At 32.6% G+C, this 15,474-nt stretch overlaps 2 protein-coding genes across 3 annotated transcripts; one reads left to right on the forward strand and one right to left on the reverse strand.

Annotated features, from left to right (window-relative positions):
* Window positions 1-1,233: 1,233 nt before the first annotated feature.
* On the reverse strand, window positions 1,234-4,268 carry LOC145333956 (sodium-dependent nutrient amino acid transporter 1-like). The gene is made up of 4 exons (XM_080179219.1): window positions 3,841-4,268; window positions 3,293-3,553; window positions 3,006-3,090; window positions 1,234-2,705 (listed from the first exon to the last, which is right to left on the reverse strand). The coding sequence occupies exons 1-4, from the start codon at window positions 4,194-4,196 to the stop codon at window positions 1,407-1,409; spliced, it is 2,001 nt and encodes a 666-aa protein (XP_080035345.1). The 5' UTR covers window positions 4,197-4,268; the 3' UTR covers window positions 1,234-1,406.
* A 4,379-nt stretch (window positions 4,269-8,647) lies between these two features.
* LOC145333967 (uncharacterized) lies at window positions 8,648-15,068 on the forward strand. 2 transcript variants are annotated; one of them, XR_013884659.1, is made up of 8 exons: window positions 8,648-9,192; window positions 10,679-10,856; window positions 11,980-12,095; window positions 12,446-12,746; window positions 12,995-13,150; window positions 13,725-13,786; window positions 14,233-14,602; window positions 14,921-15,068. XR_013884659.1 is itself a non-coding variant. In XM_080179232.1 (7 exons), the coding sequence occupies exons 1-7, from the start codon at window positions 9,143-9,145 to the stop codon at window positions 14,333-14,335; spliced, it is 966 nt and encodes a 321-aa protein (XP_080035358.1). In that variant the 5' UTR covers window positions 8,648-9,142; the 3' UTR covers window positions 14,336-15,068. The 2 variants fall into 2 exon arrangements, 1 of the variants encoding a protein (XP_080035358.1); XM_080179232.1 differs by having other exon boundaries at window positions 14,233-15,068.
* Window positions 15,069-15,474: the final 406 nt, after the last annotated feature.

Here is a 15,474-nt window from a genome sequence, read left to right on the forward strand (position 1 = left end):
TTAATACCAGTTTTGTTAGCCCGGAACCTTCGGTCCATCGGAGCTTATAATTTTTAATTTTAATATCTGCTGAAAGCTGTCTATAACACGATGCGATAAATAACTGTGGTAGTCTTATTAGTATGTAAGATGGGTGACAGTATTAAAGGGAGTGTGAACGTAAAAATTTCTCATCTGATTATCAAATCTTAACATTTACTAAGCATATTTCACTACACTGATCAACCAAAAACGTCCTATTAACAAAAATATCCAGGAATAATGTCTTGATTTTATGGTATTTTGAGAGGGAAAAAGGAAAAAACAGGGAAAATCTGAACGTTTTTGATTCTTATATTGTTTGTAGGGATATTTAACTTGTCATATATAGTTGAAACAATTTACTTACTGTTAAGGATTTATTTTATGCTATAAAATTGCCAATTAGTTTTTTTATAACGTAGTAATTAGGTAATAAAGACATATTTTAAATTCGTATTATTGACAAAAAATTACCTCACTGTCTACAAAGGGTTGAATCTCATAGGTTATTTAAGATAATAATATCCTTTTTATTGTGTTGGACAATAAATAACCCACTTTGGAGAATCAGTTTACACTTTTATCAGACTGTTTATAAAGAAATATTGCGTCTTTATTATTTACAAATTTGTAATTAAAGGTGGGCGAGAGATGGGCCATCTAAAGTTAATTGGATAATAATAAAAAAAACCTGTTTCTGGCTTTGTTATTGTATTTGGTTTTCAATAAAAAATATTGCTTATTTTATCAATTTCTAAGTAACTATACATTGGTTTAAAGCAATGATTATGTTAAAAGTCAGCTTAACTGTTAGGAAAAATCTAGAACTAAGTGAAAAAGTTTAATTTTAGCTATAATGGGAGAAAAAATCAATTTAATGGACATTTTATATAATACGGAAAATTTCTTCCTTTCCCTGTACCTTATAAAAATCGTCGGAAAAAGCCGTTTTTTAAGCAAACAAAAGCGCGTTTTGCTCTATCTGTGAGATATTATGAATGAGATAATGTTAAGATTTGATATTAAGATGAGAAAAATTTACGTTCACAGTCCCTTTAAAGTAAGATAAATGCCAACGATTACCAACAGGTGCATTCCTTTACAATAAGAAGTAAGGACTTAGTGACAAACAGGGTGCAATTAAGGAGTGCATGCATTGTCAGTATAAGAAGATAACAATTATAATATTACTAAGTAATAAAAAAAAGTATATGTTTTTTTTCAACTTTTATTGCAAATAAATTAAAAAAATCAATAAAATATACAATTTAAATATAATTATACAAATGTTAATATAACATTTGTTATCACAGAAATGTGAGTTATACTTTACAACTATAACAAATAATCAGGTACAAAAATATAAATTGTAAGTCAACAAAAAATTACATTTCTACAGTTTTTGATATTGTATGAATTTCCAGCATCGGAGACTCTTTCTCAATGGCAAAATTTATGTTTCCCGCATTTTCTTGGTCGTCTAGCATCAGCCACTTTATTCTGTGTCCCATTATGGCAGGTCCATAGGTGTCCAAGGGCTTGAGCATGCTACCTGCGGCACTCCAGATTGTTTTTAACCAGGTTTGGCCATTTTCTGAGATGGCTGAATGTTGTTTTCTAAATTGTTTGATCATAAAGGCAAAGACGACCATTACTCCAAAGAGGAATATTAACCATCCAGAAATTTGAGCGGCCAGAGGCAGAGGAGCATGGGCATATTCAACAGGTTTGTAGCATACTAGAGTATAGGCCAGAATACAGGATAGAGTGACAGGTATAAAGTAGAACCAGCAAAACTTCCAGTAGACGCCTAGCTGACGGTCCATCATAAAGTTCATATCCTTGATGAGCTTGCCTCTACCATAAACCCAGGTAAGCACCATAACCTCCAGCAGAGCCATGACCAAGATCAGCATACTGCCGCCATAATAGTCAACAAGCTCCAGAAGAGGTTGGCCGCCCGGAGTGGTAAATACAATGCCCACAACAGCACCAGCAAGGCAGACCAGACCGGCTGCGACCGACTTGGATAGTCCAGGGGAGGCATCATTCAGAACTGTAATGACAACATTAATCATACCAACTGCAGATCCAAGGCCCAGAGTGATCAACATGAGGAAAAACAGGACAGCAAACAATTGCGGGGCCATCTCAAATTTAGCTACCACCTCTGGATAGCTGATAAACGCCAGTCCAGTTCCAGATTTGATGACATCACTGATAGGACTGTCCAACTCATAAGCCAGGTGTCCCAGAATGGAAAATGTAATAACACCTGCCAGGGTTGATGTGAAGGTGTCTGCAAAAGCAATTATGGTGGCGTCCTTGTAGATGTTATGGTTGAACTTGTTATAAGAGCTGAAGGTTATGATACTGCCAAAGCCAACTCCCATGGAGAAAAATGATTGTGTAACAGCTGCGTACCATACTCTGGGCTCGTACAACTTCTCCCATTGGGGCACAAACAGAAATTTAATTCCCTCCATAGCACCAGGCAGCATTAGGCCACGGACCAGCATAGTCAACATAACCATGTAGGGGAAGATGGCGGTGAAGTAGGCCACTTTGCCCGAGCTGGCAACCCCCTTGCGCAGTGTTAGGTAGATGATGAACCAGCAAAGCACTAGACAGCCTGCAAGGGCGGGATCAGGTAGACCAATTCCATCAGAAATGTCAGAAATACCCTAAACATTACATACAATTAGACTTTAATCTAAATTTAATTGTATAAATTTCATTGCTAAAAAAAAATAAAAGGGCTAGTTTGATTTAGCCGTGTATATTCAAACTAAAAACTCTAGAGAAAAAGAAGTTTTATTAAGTTTAAAATCAATCTGGATGTCCACTTATTTCTAACATAGGAATCTGTCTAGTAAAATTTGTCAGAAACCTAATCGGGTTGAATTGACTACTAAGACATATATTTCTGTAACTTATTTCCTTAAGATTTAACAGTAATGCATTATAACAAAAATGATTAGTACCTTCAAAACGCCTTTTTGAAAATATTGTTCAGATGAAGCCACCAAGGTTAAATTTTCTCCATGTAATGTCATATTCAGTTCAGATCTAAAATTAATATAGATAATTCATTTCATTTGAATTTTTTATATATCAGAATTAAAGTTTAGAATCTTTTCTAATTAGATGTAGAAATTCAGGGAAAAGCAAAAAAAGTTACATTTCTTATAAAAGTCTTAGAGGTCAAAATAATAAGATAACATCGATTTTTAATAGACTTATTTTTTTTTATAAAAGTAAAAAAAAATACCTGTTGCTATTTGATGGAAGGCAAAGTATTCCGGCCTCCGCCAACTCCAGATGGCAAACAGTCCAGGGTAGAACAGCCTGCATGGAGGCAAACAGGTAGTAACATGATATACCAATGAGTGCACAGTAGTAGCAACACACAATGAAAGTGGCCAGGCTTTGTCCATATCCGATACCTCTGAAACCTGGAGCTAGGTCCCAGATTTTGACACATCCACTGCTGGAGAATTGTCCAATGCTAAGCTCCAACAAATATAAGGGTCTGAAAAATATAAATATATCAAGTTAAATTCTGCTTAGAATTTGTTAAAAACATTAATGTAAAGTCAATAAGTTTGAATATAAAATAATAGCAATTGGCATTTAAAAAATATGAGGGAATCCATATCTCAAACATAAGCATGCCATTATAAAGAACTTCAAAGATTAACATATTTTAATAGATAGCTATGCTTAACTTTAGAATAATCCTACCTTTTTCAATGTATGTATATTTTCAAATATAATAAAAAATAAATAGAGTAGTCACGCTGCTATTAAAAGACATACCTTCCAATTAAAACAAGGACAATCAGATAGGGTATCAGGAAAGCTCCACCGCCGTTTTCATAGGCTGTAAACGGGAAGCGCCAAACGTTTCCTAGGCCAACAGACATGGAAATACAGGATAACAGAAACTCCACTGGACTATCCCATTGTTGTCGCTCACTATTGCTTTCCTCTTGTTCTTGTTCCGTTGTTAGGTTATTTACCAGAACAGCTTGAGATTCTGAAACCGGCAAATTAGCTGCTGGCGGCTGCGACACTGTCTGTGAGGTTTGTTCTTGTGTTTCATCTTTATCTTCGTATTGTGACCCAGACAGTAAACGGTTAACAATCTCAACAAGTTTTAATTTTAATTTCATTTTCACAAATAGAATTCTTATACAATCTGTAATATGTTATCTTTTTTGTCCCAAATTTGTAACTGATTAGAAATCGCTTTGACTGGTCTTAAATAGGAAAATGTAAATACGCAAAATTTTCCATATCTATGGTTTCGAAAGTTCTCGTGCTTGCGTTTATTCACGTACGCATTGACGTAAGTGTTCTTACATTCTAGCTAAATTTGAAATAGCATATTTAAAACAAAACTTTTGCAATGGTTTTGTATGTCATATTTTTTATGAGTCAATAATTTCTAAAAAGCATAATACCTAGATGAAGTTTCATTTGCTATTTTCGATTGAAGAAAGCTTTGAAAGTTAACTTTTGGATTGTTTAAAGAAGATTTTCGCAATAAAAGAAAATAATAAGATTTTAGAAAATACAGTTACAATGTAGGAGTACTTTAGGCTTCTATGGTAAGTGCTAGTGCACCTAAATCAGGCTAATTGTTGTTGTTGAAATTGTGAAATAGGGGTGGAGGGTTGGGGGCACGGAAGGTTATAGAACAATTGAGTAGGGTGGATACTATAGTAGATACTTCTACAGAATTCGGAAATTTTCTAGATGAATATTTTACAATGTAGCAAAAATAAATACTTACAATAGCGTCAATGTATAATCCTTATACTAAAGTAACAGGATGTTTGTCTGTCTGTGTGTCTGTCTGTCTGTGTGTACCGAAGGATCTCGCTAACCGCTGAACCGATTGGGTTCTCCTTAACAGGGTAGATTCTCATATGTCCCGGGAAGGTTTATAACTATTTTGGGGGAGTGTACCACCACCCTCCCTAGAGAAATTAAATTTTTTAAAAATTTACCAATTTTAGAAAGAGAGTTCAACGAAAAACAAACGCCAAACGTAAATTTTTTTTAACTTTTTCTTTTATAATCTAAAATAAGAAATTGAATTATTAAATTCGACTCTTTCCTCCTCAAGTGCCCCTAGAGGCCTCTATATATAGCCATCTTATCATTTTGAAATTTTGAGGTAGGGTAAAAAACAACCCTTTACCCTCTCCCCTATTGGATGTTTAATGTTTATTGCGTCAATTGATACGTGTCAACATTTAATTACTACATTATTTACTTTTTTTTTATCTAAATAATGAATTCATTTATAGATGATACTAACAAGAAATTAAGAGTTTTTTATTTAAAAATAAAAGTAAAACAAACATTATGGTGGGGGGGGGGGGTAAAGAAGGGATCAAATACCCCTCCCCCATTTTTAATTCTAGTTTTAAAAGAAATCTAAAAAGTTAGAGGGGGTAATTTTTTTATAGGGGCGATCTCTTGGGAGGGTGGTAGTACCCTCCCTCAAAATAGTTATAACCTTCCCAGAATCTATGAGAAGAAACCATGTAAAGGAGAACCATATCAGTTCAGCTGTGAGCGAGATCCTTCGTTACAAACAAAAAGACAAACAGACATCCTGTTACTTTATTATAAGGATACTAGTTTTTTAAACATTCAATCAAAATGACTGTTGTTTATTTTTTTTCTAATCACTAGGGTAACAAATACATGTTATTGTTTAACCCGAGGGTAAGAAAAATCACATTATTTTGAAGAAGAGATATTTGTTGTTTTCATAGAGCATTTGAATTGGGGTGCAAGTGATTTATGATTGGGTAAATAAATTATTGGGGGGTGGTGAAAGGGGAGATGATAATTTTGGCTCGTGTCCTGTCTCTCTGAGCATTCGACAGAGTTGGATGGAAATTTCCATAGATTTTGGAGTCAATATGATAAGAGGGAAAGGGGTTCAATCAATAAACAATGATATCAAATATTCTTTAGAAATCTATTTTAAAACCAAAACTCTTATTTACTAAGTATATTTGCGATAACTTTTATTTAATGAAATCTTCCAATTTTTAACATGTACAAAACGGCCTGCTTAATTGCTTCAAGATCCATGTCAGATCTATATAGGAAATAAATGTCTATAAACGAGCTCAAGTTTTCCAAGGAATATTTGTTTAAAACTCATAGTGCTCCAATAATCCATAATAAACTCTCATTGCCCAGAACGATAAGACCCATTATTTTACTTTATTAAAGATAAATTCCTTTTTTTAATTTCATGTTGCTATTTACCTTATATCAATGTATTTAATTTCTAATCATAAAAAAGAAAATTTAGATTTATAATATAATAAATTTAAGAAAACTCTATTTTAAAAGAATTCGATTGTGGCGACACTTTGTGTGTTCAAATATTAAACTAAAATTGTAATCATCATCATTAACCCTTTGGTGATGGTAATGTAAAGAAAAAAATATAATTTAAAAAATCTTTTTAAAATCATTTAGATTATTAAATATTTACTTTCTTTTAGATAGTAATGCCGGGTGAGGAAAATAGATTTATTGAGAAATAGATATGCATATAGAAAACTAGCCAATAGGGAGATTATATCGAGCCAACTCTAGTAATTGGATATTACGTCACAATATTTTGACGAAAACAAGGGAAGAAGGGGGGGGGGTTATAATCTCTGTGACCGCTAAGAACACTCCAAAACAAAGGTTATGTTGGGCCACCAAAAATTTTCATTCCAAAAAGTGTTTCCAGGGGGGGGGGAGGGGGTAATAAAGTAACCTCCCTGAGACATTAGGAAGGAGGGAAACCATCAACACCATCCAACTCCTGGGCAAAGCATTTGGAAATACTATTTTCTAGAAACACTAAAATACAGATTGTTCTTTTTTTAACTAGGCTCTAAAATAATTTATTGAAAATTCAATGATATCTACAAAGATTCCATGTAAATCTATTCCATATTACATTGGACTCTGCAACATTAGGGGCTTTAGTGAATTTGATTGGTTTATTCATTAAGTTGAATGTTCAAACGTTAATCACAAGACTGACCTTATAATAACATAAAGCTTCGTTTTATAATACAAGTTTCTGGAGGTGGGTTCTTAAGAAAGTTTCTTAAAGAACTCACCTCAGATCTCTTCACACGGTCCAGAAGAATCTTAATTCCTCAGTAAATTATCCTAGAAAAAAAATTAGAAATATTAATATACTGTTCATATATCCCAGCCAGAAAGTAGCGTCACTATCGCGCTACTATAGCGCACGATATCGTGTAGCAATCGAGCACGAGTTCTTACGATATCGCTAAATAGTCGTCCAATGCACATCGACGATATGTTACGATAAATGGTCGAAAAGGTACTTAGAGCTGCGCGATACACCTACGAACTCGTAAGTGATATCGTAAGTATCGCGCGCGATATCGTACCAAAATCGTAAATAAAAAGTACATTAAAAAATTTATTTAACATCGTGTAGTTTTAGGTAAGGAAATGGTTACGTAAAACAATAATATTCATAACATAATCTAATTGTACTTTCCATACAGAAAGAGAGAGAGAGAGAGAGAGAAAGAGAGGGTGTATCTCTGTGTTTCCTCTGAAATTATAAGGGTGATTTTAAATCTGTTTCCATTTTAATTATAAATCGTGAGGAACTTAGAAATTTTTACTAAAGGGGGAGGTCATTTTCTAGTAAATTCCGTAAAAGTGTGTAAAGGTGTGTGTGTTATAAGGCCTAAAAATAGTAGTAGAACGATAAGGTGCTCCCTATTGTTCTATTCAATAGGGAATACAAATATATAGAGCACCTTATCGTTCTACTACTATTTTTAGGCCTTATAACACACACACCTTTACGGAATTTGCTAGAAAATGACCTCCCCCTTTATCTTATTTTAATTGCCATTTAGACATTTTTGTACACTTGCTGTGGTTTGAAATGAAAATGATTAAAAAAAAAATTTTTTTCAATAAAAGACCATTAACACATTTTGATATTATGTTATACCAGTTTTTAATTTATTTTGTTTGAAAACAGAAAGATTGTGTGTGTTGACAAACATAAAATGCGAGATACATACGATAGTCACGATTTTTACGACAAATTCGATTTTTGCTACAATATAGTAAATATCTCCTTACGATTTTCCTTACGACGTTTCTGGCTGATGTCTTTAAACATTTTTTAATTATTGGATAATTGATTTATCTTGCGTTGATTATTTCTTATTGTAATTAAGCTGCTTTACGTTTAGGCAAGTTATCTTAGATCTATTTTGCAATTTTAGAAAACTTTTCCTTGAAACCTTATCATTAAAGTCATATGCTGCAGCAATGCAGCAATGTCGTCTTTGCCCTGAGCATATATGGGGACAAAAACTTTGTTTGAAAAGTTTCCCATTATGTTGTAAAAGATAAGTTACAACACTGTAAAGATAAAATATATGTTTTTACTATATTTGTTAGTTCAATATATCAAGAATTATCCTCAAATTTCTTTATTTACATATATTCTTAAATTTTTAAAACATACAGTCGGATTAAAAGTTGGGAAATTAAGCACGGAGAAATATTGTGTACAACCACTGACAAATTCATGTTTATTTTGATTTCGTAAAATGGATGGAAAAAATATAAAGAAAACTTATTTATAATTTGGAATTGTACAAATAGGATATTATAGCAGAAACTTATTGTATTTATAACATTTTTTAAGTTTCATAGAAACGGCTAAGAAAAAAATCAACATAACTAGTTAGAACAGAAATACACGCGGAGTTTTAATTTATCGGCGAACCCGCCAAAAGTTGTAAAACGCCGGTTAGACGCTTAATTTTGGCGTTTTATGGAGTTTATTATGATAAAAAAGCACCTTTACATGTATCAAACATATTGTCAATCGTTTTTAAGATCAAATATTTTCCCAATTTACAAGAATTTGACTTTAAATTAAATGCAGATATATATAATAATTTATATGTCAAACTATATATAGAGTAGAATCTAACTTAATGTGTAGAGTGCATTTTCTTAATTGTATTAATTACCTAAATTTGTATGTTTCAGATATTTTATATCGATCTATAGCTATAAAATGTCAAGTTCAGAGGATGAAATTAAAAGAAGACCCAAGTCAAAGTCCAGGTATATTTAAAACTCATTAGTTCTTAGGATTTAGGATTGTCTATTTCAATTTATTGACTTATAGTGCAAGTCCTTTATTCTCTACTTAAAAGTTGCATTTTATGAATAATAAATTTAAGCTTATTCACTGCGGCCCTGCAGCGTAGTGTAGTGTATCTTTTGTAAACAACTTTAGTCAATGCGATATTTTGCCCAAATCCCGACAAAATTAATCCTTTTAGTAGGTGTTAAAAACATCATATCTTTGGTCTTATTTAAGATAAATTAATAATTTTTTTGCATAAATAATTTAATAATGGCCTCATTTCTTTTTTTTTTAATGAAAAAAATTAATATTTAATTTTTTTTAGGGCATTCGGAAGTCTCTAAATATAGGATATTTTTGAGCGGTTACTATTAGACCAAAAATAGTGCTACCAGTACCATTATACGCAGCAAAACGCGGCAACAAGACATGCTTAATAATGAGTGTGCAAAATTTCATTACATTTTATCCGTGGGAAGTTCACCCCATTTCACCCCGTATGAGGCATACTTTTTCTTACCGTTTCGGTTTTTCCCCCCGGGCGGCTTGGGGGTGGGCAATATTTTTAAAATTTAAACCAAATGTTTAAGACATTTTTAAGACCTTTCCAAAACATATTTTATAGGTATTTATTGTAACTCAAGTATTACTTGCACTTCAAATTTTCAAATTTTTGAACAATGTGTCTGAATTTCTCCCTCCCTGCGTTGAGTAAAACAATACGATTTTTTCATCAAAAATTTGCATATCTTGGTAAAACAACAGTAGAATTGATGAAATAAATTATATTTTTAAATTTTCCTATTAAAATACATGCAATCCCATTTCAAAAAAAGGAAAAAATTTAGTCATAACTCCTAAAAATAAAAAAGTTATGACAGTTTCAACTATTAAGGTCAAGATTTTTAAGCCAAAGATACGCTAGGGCCACTGAGTATTTTCAACAAAAAAATTTATCGACGTTTATTTTTAACATCGTTTTCATCTAGGTACCTACATATACCTAATAAAATAGAGAGAAATTAAATTTTATTTATATATATATTTTACCACTTCGGAAAGTTTGATACGATACCTAATTTGTTTAATTCTAAGCAGATGAGAAGTCTCATAGAATTTAAAAAATGTTTAAGCTAACTTTTTCCTCAAATGAATTACAACTTTAAAGGATACTCGTTTCGATTGTTTTTCGTGGATGATAACGCGCGTTTATAACCAAGGCAAATCTTTAATTGTTCTTATGTACTTAATCTGTTAATCTATCTGTAATTTATTTGACGTGCACAAATACGCAATAGTCCATTGATTTGAACTTGAAAAATGCATAGGTACCTAGTGGAGTTAACGCAAATATTTTTTACAAATTAGAAATATAAAGTTAAGTTACTTTTCTCGCAATTATTTCATAACTGTATTATCAATATAAGGTTTGTTGATATTTAACGCATTGTTCATTTTTAGAAGCCGTAGTCGGTCAGCCGGCTCTGGCTCTGGATCCGAAGAGGAGGGTGAATACGAGGTGGAGGCTATCCGCGATAAACAGTACCAGGACGGACAATGGGTCTATCTGATCAAATGGAAGGGCTGGGACTCTGACACTAATACCTGGGAACCTAAGGAGCATTTGGAAGATTGTAAGGTAATTGTAGCGCATCTTCTCGTGTTAGGAAAGTGTTGGGTATTATTGTCGTTTTAAAAGGGTATGTTTTCTGAAAATTAGGTAGACCTTTAACCTGGGTAATGCCAAGGCATATTTTAGGAATGTTGATGTGGTTTCTAAATCCTTAAGTAAAGTATTTTTGCGTTAGAAAAAGAAAAATTTCACTTGTAATATATTGACATCTAAATGAATTCCTACTAATCGACCCCCATCCACTTTTAGTTTTAGGTTTAATAAGTAAAACTTTAAAAAGTGTTTTGGTGGGGGTAATTTTTTTCCTAGGACCCATAAAAAGCTTCGCTTTAAAAAGAGGAACATATCGGTCCTGCGATACAAACATACAGACAGATAGATATCCTGTAACTGCTATTTAAGGACTGATTATATTTATGACTAGCGGCTTCGCCCCTAGCCTCTATGGGCTTTGCCCCAAGAGGTGATAAAAAAAAATTAAGGTGAAATTCGAAAAAGGACCAAGGAAATCTCCTGCAAAAAAAAGAAACCAAGGAAATCTTCTGCAATAAAAAAATGGGGGGGGGGGAGATTTTTTTTGTTTTTTGGGGGGTTGGGGGTGTCCCACCCCCCAAGAAAATATCTTAAAACCACCACAGGACCAGTAGATATATTCCCTGAAGAGTAGAGCCCATTCGGTCCAGCGGTTACCGAGATCTTAAGCTTCAGACGGACAGACATCGTTCTACTTTGTATTATAGACTAGCGACTACGCCCCTAGAAGCCTCTAGGGACACTTAATGTAGGAGGGGTAAAAGTCGAGCTCATCTTATTTTAAATTTGAGTTTAAAAGAATAAAAAAAATATTTTTTTTTTGTGGGGGGGGAGGGGGTTGAAGACACCCTCCCCAAAAATAGTTTAAAACCTTTCCAGGACCTATGAGAAGCTTCACTGTAAAGGAGAACAATATCAGTTCAGCGGTTAGCGAGATCCTTCGGGACAAACAAAAAACGCTTACTACTTTATGTATTATAGATAAACGAACGTAAGGGGAAGTAAGTCATTAATTTTTAATCAGACATCAAAAAACGAATAGGTACGTGCCTACTCCTAGGTTTTTAAATTACCTATTTGATTTTTTTCTTTTAAGGAAAAACTGTATGACTTTGAGAAAAAGTGGAAAAGGGACCAAGATGAAGAAAAAAGACGGAAAAAAGAAAGATTTGAGAAAAAGTTAAAGATGATGGCTGAACGAGATAAAAGAAGGTTAGTTGTATTTTCAAAAAATAATAAACTTAAATTTTGCGCTTGTTGCCAAGTCAATGTTATTTTAGTCCTATGGCATATTTATTTATGTAGGAGATATTTATTACAATATCATATTCAAGAGGGGGAAATTTTTGTCACATTAATGTAAACAGTGCAGTGCAGTGTATAGTGTATCTATACTTATAGGCTTTATCTTTGGACTGAGAGGGTATGCTATAAAAGATAAAATCAGTAGGTAATCAGTACTTCAAAGGTAAGGGGTGGGGGTGCTTTTTTTGTAACCAGACTTTAAATACAAATATATTTCATTCTATAAATTCTTCTAATTTTATATTGATTTTTTTCAGAGAAGAAAAATCTGAAAAGAAGCGGCTACCAAGCAGCAGCTCTGATTCCAGTGATAATGAATCTTCAGACAGACACAGGAAAAAGAAACACCATGACGTCATGAAGAAACGGGACAAAGAGAGGCGAGACTCAACAGATAGTAGAAAGAAAGAAGACAAAAACTCATCTGAAAGTAGAAAGAAAGAAGATAAGCCTAAATCTATTGTTAGTAGTGAGAGAAGAGACTCTGGGGACAGTAGGAAGGGTTCTACATCTGAAAGAAGGGACTCCACGGATGTTAAAAAGGAATCTAGCTTTAAGGTAAATAAACTAATATTTGTTAACAATTGTTTTGTTTAATTTTTAATGCTTATAAAAGTAGGACAACTATTATAGTAGGTAGATAAAGACTAAGAGGTTTCCTATGATTAGAAATGTGATTTTTAGAGACAACAGGGAGGTTACATGTCTTGTCTTTTATCTACATGCGTCTTGGTATTCATTATACTCTTTAAAATGTATCTATAAGGCATTGAGAAATTATATTAATTTAAAAATTATAATTTAAGGATAAGAAAAGAGAAGAATTGAAAAAGAAAAAACACAAAGATGAGAGATCTCTGTTTAAAGTTGAGAAGAAAAAAGAAAGAAAAGAAGATAGACCTGAAAGAAAAGAGGATTCTACAGTATCTAGAAAACCAGAATTTAAAAAGAAAATTGCCAGGGTAAGATTAATATGTAATTTTATTAACAATGAACCAGGTAAAATACAAGGTAGGTATCTATAAAAGCGTAAATTTTATATAAAAAAATCATTCATAGTTAATTTAAAATAAATTGCCTTTTTAAGTTTTTATTTTTGATTTTACCATTAGGTTGCGCTAAAAATCCATAAAGGTCAGGTGTGAGTTTTAAGGCTTAAAAAAAATAGTAGAACGGTAATATTTACTAAATAAGTGTATTTCTTATTGAAAAGAACTAGACATTTTTTTTTTGAAGTTAACTTAAATTTTTATCGTTCTACTGTTTTTAACTTAAAACTTACAACCTTTACGGATTTTTAGCGCAACCTACACCTCCCTTTATGTACATACCCGATTATGATAAACTAAATTAAACCTTTTGCAGAATGTCCCCCCCCCTCTCTTTTTTACACTTTCCCTTTCTTCATATTTGTTTTTAATTCTACTACTTTTATTATAGAAAAGGTATTTGAATAAGTAATTCCACCCCCCCCCCCCCCCTCCTCCAAAAAAAGAGTGAAATACCATCGAAACTAAATACATTGATATTTTTTAGGAACTACCAGCCAGAATTTTGGGGATGACCAATGAACCCGGAGATTTGCATTTTGTCGTCAAGTAAGTTCATTTGTTTTTACATTGCTGCGGTAGAGGATGTAATTGCGAAGAAACGAAGTGGAAACCACTGCTTGCCGAAAACCGCCGTTTTCCGCCGATTTTTTGCCCTTTCTCGCCAAATTAGACAAATTTGAATCCTCTGAGATAAACTTTTTTTCAATATAATTTCTCAAGGTAATATTTTCACTTGACATGTGCCAAATATAAGGGTAATATTAGAGAGAGAGAAAATATGTCCCAGTTGAGAGTTGCGGTTCGAGCGCCGTTTCTTCAACACCACATTGTACCTCTTCCTTGACTTAGTTTTGATTTCTAAAAGTGTCACATCCGCCCCCTCCCTTAATACCTTAGCTACTTATTGACGTTGTCAACCTTGTTTTATAATGCATATAGTCATTTTTTTAAATTTTTTTTATTTAAAATGATGATATGTTATTTTGATTTAGGTTTAAGAATGATGATATGGGATTAATGAAACAGTCAGAGGCCCATGACTTAGTACCAAAAATGTGCTGTAAATATTATGCCAAGTTAATCAAGATCAAGTAATTACAAGGCAGCGATTAGTGATTTCAACGAACAATAAGCAAGAGACAAGATTATAACACCAAGAAAAAGAAATTGTTATAAATGTTTATTTGATTAAAATTATCAACTCAATTTGTTCGATTTAACAACAAGAATTTGGCGCCCAATGAAATTTTTTTTCTTCAATTTTCCACCATTGAATATTTCTTAATCTTATTGTGCAATTGCACCAAGTAATTTTAAATTACCTAAGAATTTACAAGTGATCTGTGTAATTTTAATTTGGCTGTAAATGGCTTTCTTCAGATACAATGTTCTTTTTCTTTATTTTACTTTTAGAAAATTAGGTAATTATCATCTTTTCCAGTATGGCTCCGAACCAAGGCCTCCGGGGCTATCAAGGCTGGTTTAACTCTTAATTTTTCATTTATTATCTGCGGAAAGCTGTTTATAATAACGATGTGAAAAACAACTACCTACTCTTTTTCAATTATTGAGTTTCGACAATTTTTATATCTCTAAAAAATTTAAAGACTAACAAATATTTTCCTATTGATTTTTAATGGGTAGTTAGCCTAGTGTTCAAAGTCATTTAACACTCAACAGCCAACATAGATTTATCCCTAGATTAATATTTAATTTCTACAGTCAACCTATTGTACCTGAATTAGTGACAGTAGTTTCTTGTACAGCATAAATATTATATTGTTCATGTTTTTATGTAATCGGAATTAAAAAAATAAATTATCTGTTCATCTGTTCTTTATTTTAGTAAATCATTATAGTTCATTGTATTATTTCCATTATTTATTTTATCATTATTTGGATCTTGCACTAGATTATTATATACTCTAATAAAGTGAAACGTGTAGCTGGCTAAAATAACGAACCCCTCTGCCATTCGCCCTTTCCCTCACCCCTTTCCATCCTACTGGATGAAAGAACTAACCAATACTAAATGTCCGTATAAGCAACCTAAATTGACGACAATTTACCCCTGTCTAAATATTTACGCATATTCTATATCCATATCATATGTACCTATTGTGTACCAAATTCCAGCAGTAATATTCTTACCAACACTAGTATAGGGACATGCGGGAAGGTTCTGTCGGCAATTCTAAAATAAAGAAATTACAAAATACCGGATCCCTATTTCA

This window comes from Acartia tonsa, chromosome 2, assembly GCF_053477335.1.
Source record: "Acartia tonsa isolate MP-2025a chromosome 2, ASM5347733v1, whole genome shotgun sequence".
NCBI lineage: Eukaryota > Metazoa > Arthropoda > Copepoda > Calanoida > Acartiidae > Acartia > Acartia tonsa.

Coding starts and splice junctions, on each gene's coding strand:
- LOC145333956 (XM_080179219.1), bottom strand. CDS start 4,196: ATGAAATTAAAATTAAAACTTGTTGAGATTGTTAACCGTTTACTGTCT. Junction 3,091..3,292: donor CTTCCATCAAATAGCAACAG/GTATTTTTTTTT, acceptor TATTAATTTTAG/ATCTGAACTGAATATGACAT. Junction 2,706..3,005: donor TTCAAAAAGGCGTTTTGAAG/GTACTAATCATT, acceptor TGTAATGTTTAG/GGTATTTCTGACATTTCTGA.
- LOC145333967 (XM_080179232.1), top strand. CDS start 9,143: ATGTCAAGTTCAGAGGATGAAATTAAAAGAAGACCCAAGTCAAAGTCC. Junction 13,151..13,724: donor TTAAAAAGAAAATTGCCAGG/GTAAGATTAATA, acceptor GATATTTTTTAG/GAACTACCAGCCAGAATTTT. Junction 13,787..14,232: donor GATTTGCATTTTGTCGTCAA/GTAAGTTCATTT, acceptor ATTTTGATTTAG/GTTTAAGAATGATGATATGG.